The 23995-nt window shown below is 45.6% G+C and overlaps 1 protein-coding gene across 7 annotated transcripts in view; it reads right to left on the bottom strand.

The window, feature by feature from the left end:
- adgrl1a (adhesion G protein-coupled receptor L1a) overlaps nucleotides 1-23995 on the bottom strand; it is a 123840-nt gene continuing 99845 nt past the window's right edge. For 4 of the 7 annotated variants that reach the window (XM_085933115.1, XM_085933114.1, XM_085933117.1 and 1 more), the window contains 20 exons: nucleotides 17896-18103; nucleotides 17138-17402; nucleotides 16284-16611; nucleotides 14256-14543; nucleotides 12710-12813; nucleotides 11740-11925; nucleotides 11630-11668; nucleotides 10666-10846; nucleotides 10463-10585; nucleotides 9575-9780; nucleotides 9152-9325; nucleotides 8074-8283; nucleotides 7519-7739; nucleotides 7231-7297; nucleotides 6932-7023; nucleotides 6303-6471; nucleotides 6030-6185; nucleotides 4847-4943; nucleotides 3237-3359; nucleotides 1-2358 (listed from right to left, as the gene is read on the bottom strand). In XM_085933115.1, the coding sequence (XP_085789241.1) occupies nucleotides 1376-2358; nucleotides 3237-3359; nucleotides 4847-4943; nucleotides 6030-6185; nucleotides 6303-6471; nucleotides 6932-7023; nucleotides 7231-7297; nucleotides 7519-7739; nucleotides 8074-8283; nucleotides 9152-9325; nucleotides 9575-9780; nucleotides 10463-10585; nucleotides 10666-10846; nucleotides 11630-11668; nucleotides 11740-11925; nucleotides 12710-12813; nucleotides 14256-14543; nucleotides 16284-16611; nucleotides 17138-17402; nucleotides 17896-18103 (4220 nt within the window). In that variant the 3' untranslated portion in view covers nucleotides 1-1375. The remainder of the gene's footprint in view (nucleotides 2359-3236; nucleotides 3360-4846; nucleotides 4944-6029; nucleotides 6186-6302; nucleotides 6472-6931; nucleotides 7024-7230; nucleotides 7298-7518; nucleotides 7740-8073; nucleotides 8284-9151; nucleotides 9326-9574; nucleotides 9781-10462; nucleotides 10586-10665; nucleotides 10847-11629; nucleotides 11669-11739; nucleotides 11926-12709; nucleotides 12814-14255; nucleotides 14544-16283; nucleotides 16612-17137; nucleotides 17403-17895; nucleotides 18104-23995) is intronic. The other 3 variants (XM_085933119.1, XM_085933120.1, XM_085933118.1) reach the window with 3 other exon arrangements.

The following is a 23995-nucleotide window of genomic DNA, read 5'->3' as shown; positions in this document are numbered from 1 at the left end:
TAAGAAGTCGGCTCCTAAAGGTCAGGGAGATTGCGGTTGGACTGCTTGTTCTTTCGCCTCTCTCCTGACAACTCATTTCTCTCAAATATATCACACAAGTGCACTCCCTGAGCTCTTATCTTGCGCCAGCTCCTGTCTTTCCTACCCTTTCACCTTGCACATGAATGCACTGCAGCGACCGATCCGAATGTGTGTCGGCCATTTTAAAATATCTCCCTAAAATAGACGTAAAACGAGGAAAACAAATGAAATTTATTCCACACCTGTATGAAGTTAGATTGGGGTCAAAAGTTTTGTACTTGGAAAAAAAATAAAAACTTTCCAGTCACAAACCCCCCAAAAAAGAAACATTTTATTTTTCTCTTTTGTTGCAAGTACAAGAAGTCCATTTCTCATTGCGCATTTTACCTTTGTTGCTTTTGATCATCCGGCCCGTTGTCCCTATTTATTTACACGATAGGAATAAAGCGGAATCACGCTGTAGTTCTCGTATGTACACGTTTTGTTTATAGTGTTTGTCGTTCACAACCACACACGGGAGACAAAAGTCCACTTGGGCTGGCTAGGCTCTAACACAGAAAGTACCAGGAGGAGGAGCGAGGAGAGAGCCCCGAACTCTCCCGGGGGATACAAATCCAAAGTCAACAAAAGGAATAAAAACATAGCAAGGCAGTCATGTCTTGGAATGCCTAAAAAGCAAAACAGGCAGAGAGGAGCAGTGGGTGAAAATGTTCTGGGAGAGGAAATGGGACAGCACCTCCACCTCTGATCCAGGAAAAGAAGGCAAACTCCTCTGAAACGTCTTCAACTGAAGCTGGACAACTGGTTTCACTTGTAATCTTCAATAATGAGCACTTTTGGATATGTGTGTGTGTACTTTCTGTTGTTCTGGCTCAACAATAGAGATTTTTTTTTTTGGCAACAATGAAGAGCTTTTTTGTGAGACATTTTTTTTTTTTTTTTGCTGCTAAGAGACGCCGCTCGTCTCCACAGCTGACTAGCAAACTATGGCCGGTACGAAAGGGTGAATAAGTGAGCAAATACAAAATGATAGTCTCGTCTCCGGAAACATTTTACAGAGCTTTTGTTAGAGCAAAGTATTGAGAGAGGGGAGGGGGGTGGCCGGGGGTCGGTACATTCAGAGTGCTGGACTTGATCCAAAGGAACCGGGTAGGCTTGGATCGATGTTTCTTAAAAAGTCAAAGGCTTCTTTTCTGAAGGTCACTCTGTTTTGTCTCTTCTATTGGTTCAGTCAAAGTTAAGAGAAAGAAAGGCAACCAAACAAGCAGGAAGTGGACCGGCGCGAGGGCGCCGTAGGCTAGGAGGCAACTCTGGCCCTAACTCGGGTCCCCGAACTTCCCTCTCGGGGCTCCGGTCACAGGCTGGTGACCAGCTGCATTTGTCCATCGCCCTCATTATGGGAGGACTCCTGAGCCTGGTGCGGAGGGTCCCCGCCCGGCCTCTTGGACTGCGCCTGGTAGAAGGTCTGCATGGGGGCGCCGCGAGAGCCCAAGGCGGGCCTCCCGGAGCTATAGTAAAGTTCTTCGGGGGGCTGGGCCGATCGGGGCACCACCTCCAGGGGTTCGGGACTGCTGTCCGGGTAGGGAGAGTCTCGCAGGTTGCTGATGCTGGTGTACAGAGAGTCCCTGGCGGGTGAGTCCGGCGCTCTGTTGCCCGTCTGCCCACCGGAACTCTGACCGCTGTGGCCGAGACTCTCGGTGAGGTCGGCGGTGTAACTCTCTGACTCCTCCGGGTCGCTCTGGTAGAGGACAGACTGGGCTCGCTGTAGGAGCAGGGGCTCCTCTAGAGCTTTGTACAGCAGCTCCACATCCTGCGGCGTGCGCTGCCTGCCATCCCTCAGAAATTCATCGTCTTGGTCTCCCGACTCGGGCCCGGCGGCTGCTCGAGGGTGCCCCCCGGCCAGACCTCCGCAGACCCTATCCCCGGCGTCGCCCCCTGCCATGTTCCCTCCGCCTCGCAGGTTGTTGTGCACCAGCTCAGAGATGATCATCTTCTCAAAGGCGGCCGCGTTGGAGAGATTCCGCCGGCCGCCGCCCAGCGTCTCCGAGCCCCGTGGGTTGAGTAGCGGCGGGGTGTTGTCGCCACCCCCGCTGCCGCCGCTACCGCTAAGGAAGTCACAGCTGCCACCGCCTCCTCCCCCTGGACCGGCACGCAGGGAGTAGCTGTTGTTGAAATTGCCGTTCAGCGGCAGCGTCTCCATTCCGCAGGGGTCACGGGCCTTGGATGTGATCTCTGGATCCAAAAACAGAGAGGGAAACCAGTTTGGACTTTTGAAGTCTGTAAAATCAAAGCACAAACGTAACGACCGAAGACACTTACTTGGATCTCGAAAAGTTCCTGTCCATCCGAGAGAATGCCGTGCGAAGGCGGTATAATGAAAGACGGGAAGTGTCATTTAATGCAACATTAACGATCAATTCATTTTTAAAGATTTTTAAATGGCCGCCATTAATGGAATGAAAAAATCGATCCAGCCTCTTTCGCCATCTTTGCATCTCCATCTCGAGACTCAACATCCCAATTCAGGCACTGACTTGCCATTTAAAACGCAAATATAATGCCACCTCCCTCTTTGGGATTCTTTTGACAGCATGTGAATACAGTCGAGTGATTCTATTTGCTCTTTCTTGAATCAATTCAAGAGTCTCGTCTGAAATGTCTCATTCTGCTCATTCTGGAGCAGCAGCCTTTCATTCAGGCAGTGTAATTAGACATTCGACTGAAGCGCTTTCTCCTCTTTACTGACTCTCCTCTAAAAAAAATGTCTGCAGCTGTCAGCCCTTGACGTATTTGTCGGGCGTAGCTTTGAAATATTTAACAGCGCCGCCGCCTCACATTTCAGCGGCCGGACGATGGCCGAGATGGCAACGAAGGCAGAAAGTCCAAGTTCGGTGCCGTTTTTGAGGTGTTACCCGGAATCACACTGCTCTGATGTGCCAATTATTACCGATGATTTCCCAACTCCTTTCTTTGTATTCACGCCGATTCATTATTCTGTTTAGCGACTGAACAAGTGTCCCCCTTGTGATTTCTGGCAGTCAAAGTCGGAGCGAAACTTAACTCATCAGATTGCCATTCGAGATGAGGCCAGATGGCAAAGTCAGGCTGTTTGTTTTGCGCAGCCTGGTTAGATCCGTTTTGACAGTTAACGCAGGAAAGGCAGTGTTAATTTTGTCAACTGTAGATATACAACACACATGCACACATAAACTAACCTGTGGAGTTGAAGACACCAGGCGAGGGCGGGGTGAAGCTCTCAGCCAGCAGCGTGTTGTAAGGAGACGTGCCGCTGCGAGTCTGCAGCACCGGGTTGGCTAAAAGGTGGTTGCCCATGGCCGCTGTAATATAGCAAAATAAAACATCCACATACATCTCGAGAAACTGCCACTTTGCATTCCAGGCAAATAAAGCCCAGTCTGTGTAATAACACCTGAAATGACACCAATGTTTACAGTTGCTCCAAACGGGGCTGTTTTTTGTTACAGCGGTGTTTTATGGAGTCATTTCGTTGCCTCCTGATTGTAACTTTTGAGTAAAAAAAACACAATTGGAAGGCAAAGTCACTATTTGCTGTTATTGCCATTTGTTTCCCTTTGGCTCTCAAGAAGAGAGAGAGAGAGAGAGAGAGAGAGAGAGAGAGAGAGAGAGAGAGAGAGAGAGAGAGAGAGAGAGAGAGAGAGAGAGAGAGAGAGAGAGAGAGAGAGAGAGAGAGAGAGAGGGGGAGGATCAGTAATGTTTGCCATTATGTACGTAGTCCCGGAGTGCAGCCATTGAAACACAGTTAATTTTACACTGAAAATGTGAATGCCACCAAAAAGACAAATAGAAGTGAAAGCGCACGGAGGATGTGGCATAAAAGGCCCGAGGCAACCGCGAGCAGAAATGCCATGAAATTAAAAACAGGACAGCATGACGGAAAGCGCGCAGACGCCAAGTGCGAGCTGCAGGTACGGCCCCGGCCTGCCCTCGCCTTCATCATCTGGAAAATAAAAAGACGGCTATTTATTCATCATTCCCCCTCCTCCCTCGAAGCCTCTGGCAAAGCGTGTTGCCTGCTTTCTACTTTGGCTTGTTCTCTCATGTCGCTTCAACCGTTTTTTTTTGTTTTTTTTTACACTTCCTGTCGCCAGACACCCTCCACAAAGAGGCAAACGCCATCAAATTAATGTGGATATGCTCCTTTTAGGAATATTCGAGCTACCAGATTGAAGTGGAGAGGGAAAGTAGGGCAAAGGAAATCATTTGTGCAAGCGTGTCATGAGCACCTTGCTTCTAGGACCCGCAGGAAATTGTTGTGCAACATCACGAGTGGCAAATTTAAAGAAATAAAGAAGCATCTTAATTGTCGTTCCTTTCTGTTGTTTTCATTTCCTTAGACTGGAAAGCAAACCTGCATCCTGGATTGTGGAAGGCAATTGAATAATTGATCAAAACACGATTGCTAGCCTGCTATCTGACGTTAGCGCTGTAACATGCTACCTATTTCATGCTCAAAAGTTCATCGGTGCTATTAATCTGAGAAAATGATAAATCCATTAATTAGCCTGAAAGTCCTAGTCAGCTATGACGTCCACAACGCTTATTCTTGAATCAATTAACATATTGTAATTCAAATTACAGCCGGCGTCTGATCTCTATTGTACGCAATTAACCTCACATGACATCTTTCTCTCAAATAATTTTTTTTTATATCGGTACCGCTCGGAAGTCACGGTGGAAAGATGTATGGTCTCGGTTCCTGAATTGGTTCCAGTTAAACAGCTTTGGTGACACGCTACTAAATTTCTTTCAGCGTACAGTGGGGTGCAATAGAAAGCAAACTCACCGCGGTTGAGCGTGGGCGTGCTGTTGATATCCCCCGCCATGAAGGAAGATTCCGTCTGCTTCCGAACTGTGTCATTCCACATGCGGCGGATCCGGCTCTGAGGGAAGGAGCAGCGAAGGGTGAGGGGAAAAAAAAACACAAAAAAAAACGTGTGGTGGCGGGGATGGTTGAGGAGTGGGGGAGTTTTATAGCTCTGTGGGGAAGGTGTAATCACAACTGCGGCGTTTGCTATAAGCCACAAAGAAAACAAGAGACACAAAGAGACAACTAGGAGACAATGTCATGTCATCACGAAAGGGCCAAATAACAACGAGATGTGCCAGACATGATTGCGGCAGCTGATGTCGTCCCATTATGAGAAACACTCTTTATTGCCTGCGAGAATTGTTTCCGATGCTGCGTGTTGCCTGATTGCTGTTTAACACATAAAACAGACTGAGACCAAAAATGTCTTTTTCAAGAAAAATTTCAAGAAACATTTAACGACTGGCTTTAAAGTATGTAAAACTGCACATTGGTATCGAATGAGAAATAATACAAAATATAGTATATTTTAGCTTTCAGTATTTAGTGTATTACAATTTTAATGATGACAAGTAACAAATGCAAAAAAAAAAAAAAAAAAAAGGTCCGATCATTTTTGGGATCTCACTGAGACTGTGCAAATGCACCTCAAGTGGTGGCTATTGTGTGAACTCGACAATACAAGCTTTTAAGACTAAGTGGCTTCAGTTTCAGTTCTCATCCCTTACAAGCAAAAAAAAAAAGAGTCTGTGCATATTTCTCCTGATTTACAGGGCTATTTATCTTGTTATGACTCAAATTTGCTCGCAAAAACAAAGCACGTCCAATTTTAAGTCAAACTCAATCACACCGTTAAGAGCCATTTCAAGATTCAAGAATTTATATCAGCCATGTTTGAGCATGCCAAACTTCGGTACATCTCAGCCTCTGTCATTTGTCTTAGTCATTTGCACACAATTTCCGAGCTCAGCGAGAGAAGAATGACGCACGGCGGACGTGACAAAAATAAATGAATAAATTTGTAAAATAAAAAAATAAAAAACAGAAAATGGATGGATTAAAAAATGTAAAAAAAATTAATAAAATAAAAATACAAATAATTAAATAAATCATGTGTCATGCAAGAAGCATGTGGACAACGTATTCATCTTGCCTGCACCTGTCTGTGGGCCGCCGCATGTCGTGCTTGACTGCCGCTGTAGTAACGGTTGTTGGCGCGGAGGCCGGAGTTCTTCATAGCGCCGTGGGAGCTGCTGGTGGACGTGCGGTTGCAGCAATAGGAATGACGCAGGCACTTGCTGTACTCCTTGTGAACCTGCAACGCACGTGCAAAAAAACACATTTATCACAGCAGTCATGGTGCGGACAAGAAAGCTGGAGAGCTTGAACACCCAGTCATCATGGGGCGTAACATAAGTTGGAGACCAGAGACCTTTTTCTGAAGAGCGCAGTGGAAAATGAAGATGAACATGCCCTGGAAGGCGTTGAAGGTGGTGAAGAGGTACGCCATGATAAGGGAATTCTCGTTGATGAACAGCAGGCCGAACGCCCAGGTCAGCCCCAAGAGGAACAATAGAGTGATGGCGCCCAACACCCACGACCTGCAAGACAGCACGTTATCACATCACAATGATTCTAGAAACAGCAGCAGCCTTAATAAACAGGCAATTTAAATCACAGGTGAAGGCAAACACTTTAGCTGTGAGTGTTAATAAACAGCTCAGAAAGATTTGTTGACTATCTGCCAAACCGTTGCTTGTTGTGAACTTTGAGTTGAGTGGAGCTCTCTCTCGCTATATCTTTCGTTCGTTTAAGCAGACAATTGAGATGACACATTCTTATTTTGCCAGCCTAGAGGCAATTTAGTCCAGAGACTTGCCCAAGGACACTTTGAAAAAAAAAAAAAAAGTTTCTATATATCCTATGATGAAAAACTGTTTTGAATCCTCAACCAATTTGAAGATTTCAGCTTGTGTTCATGCTGAGATGTTCCACTGTATAACTTTATGTAAAAAAAAAAAAAAAAAAAAAAAAATCAAGAACTTGCAAAGTCCATCTCACTTGATGCTATCCAGACGGCTGGAGTCAGGCTTGAGCGCCGACGAATTTCGAACCATCTTGTGTAAGGTGATCATCAGCAGAACGAGGTTGAGCTAAGATAGGGAAGAGAGAGAGAGAGAGAGCGCGAGCAATCAAATAAAAGTGCATCGGAGCGTGGAGCAAAACGCCCGCCTTTGCACTTTCCATAACCTCAACCTAAGTACCACGCGATACTCTCCAGGTTTGACTGCGCAATATCGAAAGCGCACGCCAGAGAGAGACAAAAGAGCCATCAAGCTGGCAGACAGTAAAGCTAATACCATAATAACAAATGAAACGGGTCCAATGAAGCTCCAGATGAAGTAGTTATCCACCCGCAGCCAGCATCTGGAGTGGCACACAGAGGAGAAGGGAATTAGACCGAAGTGAGCTCAAACACAGTCACACACAATTTGGTTGTCTCTGCGGATTATTACGCGAGGGCTAATCATCGAGCTTTTGGCTAAGTGTGTTCACGGAGGCCGGTCTGCGGGGAGGCGCGGGATATTACGCTCCCTGCCGGGGCTACTTCTCAATCAGCAGGTGCCAAAAAAAACAAAAAAACGTACGCTTTCTTGGTCCCGTAGCTCCTGTAGTCTATGGCCGCCGAGATGCCCACCACCAGCGCGGGGAAGCAGTAGCCGCACAGGTAGTAGTACTTTTTACGGGAGTATTCGCTCTCAAACACCTCCACCAGCATGAGATAGAGCTGCACGCCCTCCAGACACATCCACGAGAAGGCGGCCAAGAAGAAGAAATGCAGGAGTCCGGCGAAAATGGGACAGGCGATCTGAACCGAGAGCATGTGGAGAGGACAGAAGAGAAGCAAAACTGTCAGCTAGTGTAGTTGTTCGGGTTGGTTGGGGGGGGGGGGGGGGGATTGGCTGGCTTGGAGAGGTTATCAAAAGTCTACACACCCAAATTCATGTTATTTTTTTAGGATGAAAAAAAAAACCCAATCAAATCAAGAGAAATCATCACAACTAAATCAAAAAAGCAGCTGAAGTCATTTGGTCGCCCAAATTTCATGTGCAGGTGTACCTAATGAAGTGTCCCCTGCTAATCTCAATCCACGCAGCCCTACAACTGAGCAAGCTTCCAAGAAATTCCACCGTAAACCTCACCTGGTAGTCGGTCTTGTCGATGCCGACGAGGAAGAGTAGCTCGGCGACAAACAGGTTGACGCAAAGGTTCTTGTGGATGGTGTTGCGGTCCGTCTGGAGGCCGCGCAGGAAGCAGAAGGTTGAGATGCAGATGGCCAGGCACACCAGCGAGATGACGATGCCCACCCAGGTGATCACAAACAGAATCAGCTCCTGCATTCTGCCCTGAAACTGAGGCCCCCCGGGAGGCGGAGAAAAACAAACCGAGAGGGGGACGGGAGGACACATGAGACAAATTGAGGTGGCAACAACAGGAGACAAAATACGAGGACGACGCCGGGATGAGAAATGAGCGCGCCGAGCGACAGAACAAAAGAGGAAGGCAGAGAAAAGGCAAAAGCGCTCCATTTAATATTTGTAAATATATGCAAAGAGCTAAAGTGTGAAGACAAGAGACAAGACGTCCTGGGTTTAAAAAAAAAAAAGTGAATGTCAGCTGGAAATTGGAAGGCAGGAATTTGTAAGCCTACGCAAGTGTCGGCTTGAAAGATGGACAGAAGGAAATATTTCCAAACAAAGAGCCTGTCAACTCGCAGAGCGTGCATTAATGCGGCCGCATTAATTACTCCCACTGCTGGACCGCGTGGCCATTAGAGGAGAGCATCGCCACGCATTTCCTTCATCACTGATCGGGAAAATTAACAATCAATTATCTCTTCATTCTTAATATGATTAGACTCATTATAAAGGCAGAAAACTTAACAAAATGGCTTCTTTCACACAGAAAGTCTTAATATTCAGCTATTTATTTCAAAACTCGCAACAATTCTCGTGTTTTTTGAATCCCCCGAGGATGCCACAAGATGGCGCCCAAGCCCTGGCTAATAAAAAGCAAGGTATTGGTGTCAAGGAAGTATGTTGGAGTGATACATCTCGACTTTTGTAAGATCTTTGTATGTTGCCGAGCGACTAGGTTCAGCCTGGGTTGTTAGTGGAAGTTATAAAGTAGGCTTGACTCTTATTCAATGCCAACTCATTAGCATAACCTAAAAGGATATCAGATAGTTCCACGCGGAACGAGGCTTTCCCGTGTACTCACGTCTGTGTCGTGATGTGTCATGAGCACGGCGAAGTTGGTGAGGTGGCTGCAGGAGCAGGTGGTGTGTGTGTCGTTGGTGTCCAGCAGCCTGCAGCCCTGCGTGGACCACTGGCCCGTCATGGAACGCTCCGAGTAGTTCCAAAAGGAGCAATTTGGGCTGTAGTAGTTCTCCAACTGGGAGAAGAAAAGTTAACAATACCTAAAGGAGTGTTGAAGGATTACAACACATCATCAATCGTCCATGTTGTTTAGCATTAAGCTAGCAGACAAAATGATGTGGTGTTTGGTTAAATACACAACAGACAAATGTTTTAGTTTTGTTTTTCAGTAGCTCACTAATTGCGCTTGTTGTGTAGTTGGCTACTGTTAGCTAGCGCTCACTTCAAACTTGCCGTGCACCTGTGAAGTGAGTGAGACACCCACCTGTAGATGTTTGAGCGTGAACACCACCGGCTCGGTGAGAAACACGCGGCTGGACTCCTTGTTGATGGAGGCCGAGATGACGTGGGAGTTGACTGCCAGGCGCCTCCGACCGTGGGCCGGCTGCGCGTCCATCTTAACCGTGGCGTTCTCGGTTGACAGGAAAGAGCCCAGGTTCTTGTACATGATGAACACCACCTTCACTTGCCCTGCGGGACATAACCAGAGAGGCGGAAAGTAAAAACCGGGAGCGCAAAAATCGAAGCAAAACGGGGGCCGTGATATGCTAATGGCGCTAAGAGTGAGCTATGGAATGGCGGAGAGTGAAGGGGTGAGAGAGCGGGAGACAAAGAGAGGGAGTTAGTGAAGGTTAGAATGATGGGAAAGAGCGTTTCATTTTAACGGGTAGCGGCGAGCGAGATTTAATGCGGAGGCCAATGGAACATTCATCCCTCAAGCATTCACGGATCTCTTATTATTCCGTATGAATATTTCATGCGCGTTTGTTTCAATCATTCTAATCTGGTTGCCGAGCGCAGACAGACAACAGAGGAGGGATTGGGATGAGAGCAAAAGATTGCCGAGATCGCCGGGCGCGACCGGCGGCGGGCCCGATTGTGATCGACATGCCCATTCTATTAAGACTCCAAACCGTTGCGGAGCGGCGGGAAAAAAAATAAATGGTCTCAGCGCTTTTTGTTAATCTGATTAGCCCGTTATTACGAAGCTCTAACTCAGTCGATGCTTTAGGCTGACATAAAAATGCAAATGGACTGTGAAAAGAGTGAGCGGGGCGTTAAGGTAGAGCGGGGTGGGCAAAGTAAGGCCCGTGGGACACTTAAGGTCTGCTATGTTTTTAAATACGGTCCGCTGAATTTTTATGTTGCCGACCGTTGCGACTGTACTGCTTGATGGTGGACGCCGACAGATGGATGGTGCTGTCGTTGGCGTGGTTGAGAGGGAAGGACAAGTCCTGCAGTTCCATTTCCGTGTTTAGGACGTGCACCTCCAGATCTTTCGGTGGTGGAAAAAAAATAACACAATATAAGACACGGATGATCCTTTTTGAGAAGTTGAGTGTTGTTCTCGCTCACCGATGTTGGCCGCTCGGTCGGAGAATCGAGTCCCGTACATGTTGTTGGCCAGAAGGAAGGCTCCTTTCTCCAGGATGTCTAGCAGCATGGTGGCCGTGTGCGCCTGCTCCGTGCTGTTCATGTCCTGCCACGAGTCCAGCGAATCGGGACGGAGGAGGTTGTCCACCGTCTGCACCACCGCCTGCGCAACATTTTCACTTTATTGTCAGTCAATTAAGAATGTAAAAACAGTCAAGTCGAGACATCTCGGAATTTATTCTTTATCTTGTCTTCATTTCCTCGCATTTTGTATCTACTCCACGACAGCCACATTACACATTCTATTCCCTCCAAATAAAATTCATTTAAATGGCAATTTTATTTGAGTAGCCCGTTTGACGAATCATGTAATTCTCTTCCAGAGGCCTCTCGGAATGAAAGATTGACTCGGTCGCTCGTGCCATGGCAGGCAGTCAGAGTCTTTTCTGCTCATAAAATCTACATGGCATTCAAATTGGCTCCATCATTGCCAAATAGTCGACTCTCCAAAATAGCGTGTAGGAGCTATTCTTCTTGCAACAACAGCTTATGCGGTGTCATGTAACTAACTGCACTGCGAAAAGGTCATGGAGAAAAGAAAGGCTCCTTTCATCATTACAAGGACAAACACACAAGCGTGTACCTGTTTTTATGATATTACGTTACGGCTTTTACAGATATTGCTGAAATATTGAAAAGGTGCAGCTTGCTAAGACAAAACGCCTCAGATGCTAACGGCTACCGTCTGGGGGATTAATATAAAAGCCCAGAATTGTTTTATTAAATATTACAATTTTATTCTTATTTGATTCAAACTTATTCTTTCATCCTATTCTAATTGGAGCTGCCAATTGCAAGAGAAACACTAATTAGAAAACAGCAACGAGGCTCCTTTGAGGTTTGCTTCACAAGTGTGAAAAGCTGGCAGACAAAAGAGAACACATACCTGGATGTAGGCCCGACAGGTCCGCTCGCGTTTCTGGAACTGTGTGGACAGAAAAAATAAGTCAAGACGAAAAAAAAAAAAAATCGATAAATCTGACTTTTTGCGTGCACCTTATTGTAGTTGCGTGCAGCCGACTCCTTGTTGCCGGGCCTGAGGGACTGCAGCTGGGCATCCAAGATGTCCAGGAGCTGCTCGATCAGTCGCACCGACGAGCTGATGTCCCCGGCTTGGATCCGCCCTCGCGTGTGGTTGGCCAGCTCACCGGCAATGTTCGCCGCATTCTCTCCGCTTTTGATCTTTGTGGAGAAAAGCAACACAAACACGTGTTTTATTCAAAAGGAGCCAGCTGGTGCTAACAACAGGCTTTGATTTCGTCCATTTCAAACTGTGTGGCTTCATACGTCGAGCAGAAATAGAAAGAAAACTACGTGTATTTTGTATCTCCATAAAAAAAAAAAAAATCTCTCAAGTTATCATTTTTCCCCAGACCCTCAGAACGGGATCTTCATCACAGCTCCTCTTGTAAACAAACCTTGTAGTACACACTGTCAAGTGGAAGCTCAGTTCACAAATCACACCCTGAGCGACTGCTTTTGGGCCGCCGCTATCGATCGTTGCCAAAAGCGAGCGATTACTCACGGCGTGAAACTTTTCCATTCTCCAACAGGAACGTGAGCAGACAAAGCTAGTCGTGCCTTAAAGAATAAAAAGCGGCAGGGATACGCTTTCGGGGTGAAATTCACCGCACGTTAATGATTAGAGCTCACACTCGTGTGTTTTGGCACGAACGACACGGACTGAATTCAACAGGTGCATAAATAATTCGAATATATTTTACTTTTTGCTCGACAGCGAGCGTGTGACCTGCTTCCTCGAAAGTAATGGAACTTTACTTGACTGGAATTACATGAGAGTGAGGTAATTAAGTATTAAGAGCAGATGGGTGGTAATGAAGGGCCGGCTTAAATGAGTGTGTATATTAATAAGAGCAGCCTTGGAGATATGTAAATACACGAGGAGGTGCGCGGGGGAGCATGAAGGCCAAGAGGAGGCCAAGAGGAGCGGGCTCTGGGGTCTCACCTTCTGGGCTACCTGGTTGACCCACGGGGACGTGCAGTTGCTCAGGTCAGGACCGCGAGGGTTCCACATGACCTTCTCGGTCAAACACTGGAAGGAAGCGATGCCTGGAGATCAGCAGAGGGAAGATAAGATGCATTAGGTGTGTTCAGTTAAAGGACAGAAAGTGTGTGTGTGTGTTTTAAGTGAAGTTCATTTAAATGTTTGGTGGAGAAAGTTAAATAGATAGAGCAGGGCTGTGTTCATCTAAAGAGATATATTACAGCAACAGCCATTTTGAAAAGCTCTTTTAAAATATGTGCCATATTGATAATATCATATCCGGTGTGCCTCAAGGATCCGTGCTCGGTCCTAAGCTTTTTCTTTACATCAACAATTAAGAATATTTTAAGCTTCTATATTGTGGCTAGCATTTTAATACTAGGAACTGTTTTTTCTCCCCTCGGTTTAGGTATGCTTTGGAAGCTACCATTCTTTCTACAGTTGGCCGCTAAAGGGCTAAGTAGGGTCGAGTGGGGACCTCGGTAGTCGGGGTGGAGATGTCGGGTTTGGATACAAGCTTTTACACTGTTAACAAAAGCAAGCATTTAAAATGCACCCGAATGCAAAGCATGATAAAAAGACATCGCACATGATCTCTCAATATCGTATAAAAGCTTTCCGCCCCACCCCCCGAAGGGAAGCGTCGTTTTCTTCTAGCTGGGCTGTCATTTCAAGCAAGCGTGTTGTGTTTAACGGAGCGGGTTCACCGAGAGGACAGCACTCTAGGATGAGCCCGGAGAAGCGTCCGTCCCGCTAGGAGTACAAACAAGCGGCGTCGAGATGCAAACACAAGGGCGAAGAAAAGAAGAAAGAAGAGGGGGGGAAGCGATTAAAGACAACACAGACAGTGGAGGGATCAGAGAGGATGCGCTGGTGCTTTTAAACGGCCTATTTCCTGCTCTTGTCCATCGCGTGCAGATTGGCTTTGCGAGCTAATTTAGTGCGGCTAATGTAACGGTAATGTATTCCCACCGAGCAAAACATCTTGCACACGCAGCAAACAACAACGCTAAGCGAGCAAGAAAGAACAGTTTGCCCGTTTGGAAGAATAGAAGGTAGCCCCCCCAACCCCCCCCCAAAAAAAGAGGAGATGAGGCCAGTGTTGCCTCGGCTTTCATTTCATTATTCGCCACTTTCAATCAGCTCGCTTTCTGTGGGCGATGAGCCTTTCATTTGTGGAGGAGCCGTTTTCATCTGAGAGTCCTCGGGGACGTTTGCCTGCTGGCCAGGACGATGCGACAAGACCAAAACTATAGATAGATTTTATTATTTTTTTTATCGTTTTTTTTCCCCACATAGCATCACGTGCATGGTGGATATATCAGTATCAGAAGAACTTTTTTTTTTTTTTTACAGTACAGCATGCTGCACACAAAATAAAAAACATTGCATTTTTAAATAGCTTTCATTTGTTCCAGTACCACAAAACCGCTGACAAAAAAAAATCTTTCTCTATTGAAATGAATGAAAATGCCATTAGTCCAAAGTATAGTAGCTTTCCCCTTACCGAGAGATCCTTTGGGACAGGGGCGGTCCACCGTCTCCCCTCTCAGCGTGCTGGGCCACTGGACGCCCCGCACCAGCTTGCTCTCGCAGATGTGGGGGCCCTGCGAGGACGGCGGCGTCCAGCGCGTGACAGGCACGGTGGCAGTGATGGCCCGGAGGTCAGGGTGCTTGTTGATGGAGCTGATGGGCCGCAACGTCGGGGCCACCGGACGGGCGGTGGAGGGACTGGCGCTGGAGGTGAAGGGTCGGGCCGGGACGGTGGTGGTCACCTGTGTGGTGGTCAGAGGACCTGAGGGAACAATAATACAGAAATAGGTTCAGGGATTGTTTCAATGGCATTTTGTGTTAACATTAAGCCAACATGCAAGTTATATGGTTGATTTTAGTATCAATATTATAATATTGATACTAAACTATATAATTAAAATATTCTATAATATTATATGATATTTTAATATTTCATTATAATACATATATTAATAAGAATTAAATAATATTATAATATTATAGTTATGATTAAATAATATAATGTTATAATGTAGTGTTATAATTATAACATTTATTATCAATAATAAAATATTTCTCTTCGGTGTTAGTTTGAAGAAATGGTCACAATCGGCTTGAGTTTGCTGCTACCAAAGAACTAAAATGGAAAAAATTAAAAAAGATCTGAATCTGACACTTAGGAGGATCACTGTTTTTGTCAAATGATGGCAACAAAAAGCTCCAAATAAAATCAAGCATGACATATGTATGTGAAAACCAAATACGGCTTCTTCCCGAGGTTGAAAATGGAATATAAAATGGCGCTTTGGAAAGACAGCCCTGGCGATAATTGGGGTTACAAATACTTTTCGGGGGCGCTTCAAAGCGTCACCCCCGGAGATTGTGCCTGGGGTGGAACTGAGGGGGTATAAGATGGCAAGAATGCCTCATCACAAGTCAGGCAGAAGTAAATAATTGATCAAATGTACTAGAGAAGTCTCCATCACCAACAACAAGACTTAATGGGAAGATAAAAGTCGTGCATCTCAACGACGGAATCCTGAGTGATCAAACGCGGCGGCTCACATCTGCGCATCGCTCACGCAAGACCTTCATGTGGCTGCGGCTCTGCCGAAGCTCGCTTGTTCCATTGACGCGCTGCCAAGATGCTCATCTCATCCTCCGCTTTCTCCCCACCCCCCACCCCACTTGCTTTATCACTTTGCGGCGACTTTTTCATTATCTACGACACGGAGCGGTTGAAGCGCGCCTTCCCCATCGCCGCTGCGACAACAGCTGGAGATCTTAAAAGCGGCCTGTTGGCGCACGCTGCAGACAGATGTCGACGGGAGAAGCGGCGAGGAGAGGTTCTGAGGGTTGACCAATCAAAAGAGTCAATCTGGAGTGAAACAGAATGCTAATTTGAAGGCACTGTGAACATTAATCTGATGAGATCTTCAATGCAAGAGTTATAGCAATAAACATGAGGGAGCGGCGTTCATCTAGCGGGGACGGATATGGAAAAAAAAAAAAAGACTTTTTAAATGATTATACACATTTACACATAAATTACAGCTCAACTCTGACCGTGAAATATAATTCACCATGTCAAGAAATTGGAATATCACAATAAAAAAAATAATATACTTTCTCAGTATAATCCCAACGATAAAAAAAAGAAGAAATCAAGTGAAATCATCAATAGAAAGAAAAAAAGAAATCGAAAGGATGTGGGAACAGCCATTCTGACTGACGACACTTAAATACGTTTTTAATTCAAATAAAAAGCGAGCACGCTCAATAAATCCAACCCCCGAGTCAACTGCCGAGAGCTTCGTCTCATTTATAATATTTGCCGTCACAGTCGAGAGCAGAAGGGTTTCATTTTATTTGCAGTGTCAACTTTTAATAGTCGCCTGTCGCTTTCAGATTGATTTCACGACTCGGACGGGTCTCGCCGAGGTTTATCTTGGAAATATGCAACTTTTCAGATTGACAGTAATTGCTCTCTTACTTTATTACGCCATGTAAGTGTGGAGCCAACCTGTGGTGGGGTCCGGCGGCCCGAACTCCAGCGGGTAACGCAGCACGTTGTAGTTGTTCCACACGTAGAGCTGGTTGTCACGAGGGTTGTAGTCCACGGAGGAGATGTACTGGTACGGGTTGGGGAAGGCGATGTTGACGGGCTCCTCGCGCCCGTGGTTGGTGTTGTAGGCGTACATGAGGAGATCGCCGCCCGCCTCGCTGTCGTCGTCCTGGTAGACGGAGCGCACGGCGTAGAGCACGCCGCACGCCATGAAGGCGTTGGACGCCACCCGCTTGTCGAAACTGGTCTCCCAGGTGCCCTCGAAGCGCAGCGTGTAAGGATTCACCTGGGCGAAATCAAACGAGAGACCCGATTTCAATCTCCTGCCAATTTTCGGCTCTTTTTCCATCAGCGTAGATTCATTTAGAGGCACAGGATGGAGCCAAAGTGGACTAGCATTAGCATTGTGAATCTTATGAATCTGAATAAGACCCATTTCTCTTTGCTGGCAATACGAATGTAAATGTAAATCATCATTTGAAAGGAAGTTTGAAGACGTTTGCACCAACAGCACTTATTGATCGACGTATGCTGATTCATTTCTGCCCGTAAATGACAACATCAAAGCCAAAGAACAACGGCGCGTATTTTCAAAGGTATTAAACCTTCACGTTGGCCGTCAGACTCTCGCTGCTGTTTAATGTCGCGTCAAAGTGCTCACGTCGGCACAAAGCCGACATCGAAATGAGCGTGACGAATAATCAAAGTCAGCAGAAAACAAACAATTTGTCGATGATGAGCGCCATCACTTTGAGCCGTACTACCTTTTTATTCAAATCTGAGGTCGGATTGAAAAGGTCAAACAAACGTACCTGGCTGACCACCAACCGCCCGTTGTTGGACTCTGTGGCGTAGATCACCCACAAGCCGTTCTCGTCCACGGCCAGGTCGATGTCCGACTTGCCGCCCCAGCGGTACGGCGACGTGTCGTGGTAGTTGGCGTTGGTGATGATGGCCTCGCCGCTCTTGATGCGTGTGCGCAGGTCGTATTTGACGATATTGCGCGTGCGCTCCTTGTTGTAAAACACGGCGCCGTCGTACACCACGAAGCCCGTGCCGTCCACTCGGTTGGGCAACCTGGGGAGAGGGCGAGCAGATCAATTGAGGCCCTGCTACAAGAGGATCTGATGGTGAGCCAACATCGGGGGGGGCGCAGTGGGATGTCACCAATTATAAGCACATCTGAAGCCACAAGTTCTTGAGCTGAAAAAGTTTGGAAACTTTTGCCTTACTATGAGGCAAATAGGGATTAGATTTGTACCTTTAATGTGCTATAAAGCTCTTTATAACCCGAGGCTCTTATAACCCAGTTTGGAAATGAACAAAAAATAGACTTTTTTTTTTTTTTTTTAACCAGTACAGTAAGTTTATCTAGTAAAGTTTGGTTGTATTTAACCTTTAAATATAGTACATTTGTATTTTATTTAACTTTTATTTTTTTCAAATCTAAACCATCTTCCACCTTTTAGAAACCTGCGAACTGTTTTAAATTGTGAAAAAAATGCGTGGATGTGTGAGCACGCCCTCGAGGCGTGAAATCAAAACAGCTGCTGTTTGCCAATCTGCTCACTTGTAGGTGGTGGTGGCTCGGCTCTGTTTGAAGTCCTCCCAGGAGGCGTACTCGAAGAGCATGTCGGTGCGGTAGGGGGTCCAGGGCATAACGTATAGGCGGTCTCCGGACTGGAGCGGGTCCTTGCACCAGGCCCCCGCCTGGTGCTCGGCCTCCTGCAAAGAGCTGGGCGCTTGCACGCGCAGCAGCGTCCCCGGGCACACGAAGACTGCAGCGGAAGGGAAGGAAGCGCAGTGGAGAAAGCGGACACAGAATGACATCATTGTCACCATTAAAAAGCTATGGCGGAGATGGGGAGGGGGAGCGGGGGACGGGGAGGGGAGGTTCAAAATAAAAAAAGATCAGGGTCGATAAAAGTTAGTTGGGAATTTAAAATAAGGACACAAAGGATAGGATGATAATGGGCAGCAGCAGAGTGAGATGAGATGCATTATCAGCTCATTTGTAGGACATCAGCGTCGTGCTCGTCGGGGCTTGATAAATGGGGAGCGCTCCGGCTGACGCTCGCTCCCAGCTTAGGTGTAGTCTCTAATCGCATTCATCTTGGCCTACTTCTTTTTATTTTTTTTTATTTGATTGCGCAATCTTACCTCAAAGGCCTCGTCGTTCCCGGCGGGTGGAAAAACAGTCAACGCGGAGCTTGTTTTATTACGACCCAATTTGGCGGAGTGTCAGAAGACAGGGTTTCTCCATAAAACAATGCCAAAAAATTGGGAAGGTCGCCAAGATACATGATCTTGCATGGCACCGTTGCTTTTGGTAGTGCCAAAAAGTGGCGCAATATCTAAAAAGGGCTACACGAGGACTCAACTTCTGTCCCTCAAGGTAAAACCAACGCTACTACCTCATATAATGACTTATTAAGAGTTGGAGTCACTACAGAACAAAACAGCTGAGACCACCACCCACCCCCTCCACCCACCTCCAATACAGTGCCAGTTTAGTAATGTGGCTCTTTGGCTTGAGGTATCAGACACCTGCTGGTCACCTTGTGATTGAACGCATCTCTGAACTAATTGGACACTGCGGGGGTGATTTGGACACACGGGACACAGTGCATGACATCCAAGCACACACACACACGTGGCGAGTGCACAGAGAGCGCACATGCTGTGTGTACACTTGCGAACAGGGCCACGAAAAACTTCTGTCACACCGTGATGGATGAGTCTGGGCTCAAAACGTGTTGAATATTGCATGGAGTCTGGTGCAGCAGGAGATTGCTAACACGGCGTCTGCCGTGGGTCACTACGCAATGAGCTAGTTCTGTCTTTTCTACTGCGGAGTCGAATTTTCCCGTCAATATCGTGCTTGGGGAAGCTGTAAAAAAAACAAGCCGCATTGAACGCATCAGTGGAAAAGATGCTAACATTTGAGTACAATTAAAGCTAATTAGAAATCATAGGCGCAGACATGGATGAGTGACGAGTACGTGATAACGTGGGATTTAAAAAAAAAATATATATATCTATATATGAAAAAAAAAAACACCTAAAATCGCATTACTAGTTGTGGGGGGGAAAAAAAATTGAGATTTTATTTTAAAACCCAGCAGCATTACTGTAGCGCCGCGTTAATCCAACAAGTTACCTTGCAGCGGGGATTGAAACTGGCAGCTAAAACAGGAATTAAATCAAACATGAGTATAAACAAACACTTAAGAGACTCCTTATACTTGACACGCACAATTGTCAACCCACAATGGAAGCCTCCGGTGTTTGCACTGCAAACTCAAACGTGGGTGACTGAAATATGCAAAATAACCTTCGGAGTTAAATCAGGCCGAGAATCTCTCCCACTAACGGCAACTCCGACTCCTGCGCGCTACAATCAAACGACATCTTCATCGATCCAGACGCAGTAGGGGAGTAACACACATGAAGGCGGGGAGAAAAAAAAAAAAAAGAAAAAAAAGAGAAAAACATTGTAAGCACTGTGAAGGGTGAGATGTTATCAGAACTGAAATGCTGCAGTGCGAGGGAGTCAGCCGATAAAAGTAGGACAGCGTCATAAAAGTATAATGCTGGTGTAAAAAGGAGAAATAAACAGCACGCACAAGGCGATGGACTTAGAGGGTCCATGTAGGTGACCCATAAACAAAGCTGGGAATACTCAGCCTCAAGGTAGAATTAAGGACAAAAACAAGTATGCCATCGCTCACAAAAAAAAGCGCTAACGTGTTCTAAAAAAATGTAAGCATTAACATGCGCGCTGACGACAATTTCATTTCGTGGGAGGACGGAATTATTTTCGCCATGTGAGCATAAATCTGAAAAAAAAATAAAAAAATACAATGCCAGCTGGCCACCAGCATTTGATTCAATACAGATCCTGTTCGAGAAGTATTTAGGGAACAATATGCTTATTATTGTGGTTATGGTTTGCACTATGCCCAAGACAAGTCAGTATGATGGAACACAGCACTGCAAACTAAAACCACAATAACAAACATTCAAGGGAGATGTTACCAAAAAAAATGACATTTTAATTGCTTGTCTGCAAATAATTGGGTCTCTGGAGTGCCTGCCAAAGCATCCCAATTTCACCCAAGTGTGAAATTAAACAACTAAGTCTTTTTCTCATCTTCCTATTTCTCGAAAGATGTGCCTATAAACATGTCCTCTGAATTTTATGAATTGTGATGTCGCAATTTGGTTAATTAGTTACTAATACTACCACTCTTAACTACTCTGCTCAGCAGCTAGGCTAGCTAAGAAGCAGACCATATTAGCACAAATTAGCATTAGCTAAACGTATAGTGAGTATCCTCTTGACGTTTACAATACTGCCGCCCCCCCCCCCCAAGTTAAGTCCTTTAAATCGGTTTGTAAATCAAATTACACTTTAAAAATGTCATTTAGTATGTCTAATGAAAATTACTGATCCATGTTGAGGGTTCAAATACGGTGTTTCAAATTCAACTGAGTTCTAACAGAAGATTTTTATATTTTAAATCTCAATCAAATTTTGCTGGTGTACAGTACCTAATGAAGCGTCCAAAGAGCATAGCCGTGAATGATTTAACGACGCTGAAAGTCGATCAAAAGCAGCCTGAGTGGGTGATCTCTTGTCATTACATTAGACCGATTGAAGCCAATGCACTTGGCCGAGAGCGGTTTTATTATGCACGACACAAAACATCAACGTCCTGGCCAAAATCAGTCCATTACTGCACCTATTAGTGCCCCCCCCCCCCCCCCCCCCCCCCCAAATAGCCTTGTCCTAAATTGGTGCCGGCCTCCATTTTATGGGACTGAGAGCAATAACATTACAGACTGCTTGTATCTCAAATCACGGAAATGACATTGATCCTCTTTCGTGATTAACTGTTTATACTCCGCCACACTGCTGCTTGTTATCAGACAAATTGAGTTGAGTTCACAGTCATGTAGCGTTTGTATGTTGAATATTTGCTCTTAAGTCAAAATAAAGCCAACAAATCGACGGAAAAAAAATGGCTTGTATTTTTAAAACTCAAGTCAGATCACATGATCTGACTATGCACCGTCGCATCAAGATATCGATGCTAGTTTTGTTAGTCCGTTGTTTCATATTAGCGTTAGCATCAAGCTAATTGACATTACCCCAGACACACTTCCTGTTTACCACACTTCCCTCTCTTGCCCTCTAACTAAATGATGATTGCAGCAGCGGGAAAACCCAGCAGCAATCTTATAGTACACAACGCTATTATGGTCACAGTATGAATGAGGTATTAAGTAACAGGCATTGGGTATTAAGCATAAATACTCGGATTAGGTATTATGCGGGTCTGGTTAGACCAGGTTAGCGCGGATTTACGCCAGGCAGTTAGATTAAATCGATTAATTCTTGTTAGAGTGGCAATCTTGTTGTTTGTGACGGCCGGCACTTCTTTAGCCTGCAAACTAGCCAGATGGCGAATGAAATTCACCTTATCAGGGATTAAAAAGACAGACTTTTTTTTTTTTTGCTATTACACTCTTCCACGGCCATTAGCGCTGTGCAGACGGGGAAAATGCTGCTGTAATAATTGACTATTCATCTCCATAGTCCTTTGCGCAGGCACAGGTCAGCCCGCTTCTTGTCAATATGAGTCAACATTCAAAAATGAATTTTGGAGGGGGGATATGCAGGCTCCCCTGAGTGAGAAGGAATCATTTTCTAAATGACTTGTAAAACAATTAAAAGGTGAGTTGCAAGGGGGTAAATTGAGGATTTTCATTTTGGATGCTCCATGATGCATCCAGTACAAGTATAAATAAATACAACAGCTTTAGCACTACATCATATTGGAATTGTGTGTATATGTGTGAGTGTGTGTGATTTATACTCAATTGATTAATTCATGTATTGTACAACAATTTAATCGGTCTAACCGGTAACTTTAGTGTGGTATGTTTTCTTTTAATCTGAAAGTCACCGCTTTGCTTTCCTGCCCCTTCTGACCTACTGCGTAGCGCCTGCTGCTTTAATTGAATTCTGCACCTGTTACTGGCAGATACGGTGCATGGGCAGCAGGGGGCAGAATGGAGCGCGACACGCTACCCCCAGCCACATGCTGAAAAGTTAATGGGCATGAAAGGGGGTTACAGTCGGGGAGTGGGAGAATGTGATTTCCTATCGTCCAATCTGTGTGTCTAATTCTCTGAGGTAGTGGTACTAAATAGTTTGGACTGGGGAAAACAAAAAGTGCTTCATGAATGAATAAATGGTGTATGTGATATTTGCAAACTTAGAATAAAGATTAAAAATAAAAAACTACAAACTAAGGCTTGTAAGGATCCAATGTACACTGTTGGTTGTACGGCAACTCCACAGGGACAAAAAGAATGATACGGCAATGTTTTTGTAAAATAGAATTTTTGTTGGGGACAAATTATGCTACTAAGATTTCTGAGTAAAAAACATCAGTGTGGAGCTCGGGAGTGTGTTCTGCATGATGGAAAAAAGGAAGAGAGAGAAAGAGAGAGAGCGAGCGAGAGCAAAGTGGAGTAAGAAGTGATAAATGAGTTATTTCCTGTAAAATGAGAATTTAGAGTTAAAGTTAACCTGCTGAGGAGCAACAAAGTGACAAGAGAAATGCTGAGTGCGCTTCTTCTGTTTCCTTCAGACTACAAGGGGGCGGAGTCAATGGATTGAAAAACACACAAAGACGCGTACACGCTTTTTCTCACACCCACACACACAATGCATGCGTTTTTCAGACGGCGGCAGGAGGCAGGTGTCAAATCGGAGCCTTTATCGAGTCAAACGTCCACCCCGGAGAATACTTTTCGCCGAGAGCAGATAGCGGCCGTTTGCCAGCGAGCCTTATCGGCCTCCGGGCGATGCCAGATGACAACCATGTTGGCTGGGATGCGTCTACTCGGGCTACAGATGACAGGAGGCCATTCTGTGCCTTGACAGACTAAAGGCGCAAGTGGCGGCAGATTCGAAAAGAGAGAGAGCTTTGACGTAAATAACCCACTTGTAGTTCACTCAATGGCTCTCAACAAAACATGACCGGATCAAATTTTTGATCCAACAAGGGGTAAAAACTAGGGTTAACCCTAACCCCTAACCCTAAAATCTACTGAGTTCCAAAGACTATCATCTATCAGTAGCTAAACCAAATCCAACTTGCGAGCCAAAATGATTAGCTAAAACACACAGTGACCCTGCTCGGTGAACAAATATTGAATTGAATTCAAATGAATTTGGTCGCGTTCCTTTTTATTAAATAGGTTATGAATATTTGAATTGGAAACAAAATAATTTCCATTCACAGGCAAACGGGACGGTTATATTAATTGATGTTATGACGACGTGGAAAAAATGTCTGTGAAAAGGTCGAGCACTTGCAATTGAATCACTATCTCCACCTGTCCTTCACTCTGTCGCCATCGCCGTCACGAGCACGTTAAAATGCCGAGGGTCAATCCTAATGAGGCTCGCAGCCCGTCGTCTCCATAGCGACGGCTGTGCCTTGATCTCACAATGCAACGGTGCACCTCTTCACTCCTTTGCCATTCACTTTTACAAATCACAGGTGGCGACTCGAGCGCAATTTACGCACCTACTCCTCCCGGGCATGTTTTCTTCCGTTTCGAGAAGAAAAATTACAGCACGGAGGTTGGGT

Source organism: Syngnathus leptorhynchus, chromosome 16 (assembly GCF_054491065.1).
Source record: "Syngnathus leptorhynchus isolate UIUO chromosome 16, UIUO_Slep, whole genome shotgun sequence".
In the NCBI taxonomy this organism is placed as follows: domain Eukaryota; kingdom Metazoa; phylum Chordata; class Actinopteri; order Syngnathiformes; family Syngnathidae; genus Syngnathus; species Syngnathus leptorhynchus.
The sequence above is the reverse complement of the archived record's forward strand: the minus strand, read 5'-3'. Positions and strand labels throughout refer to the sequence as shown.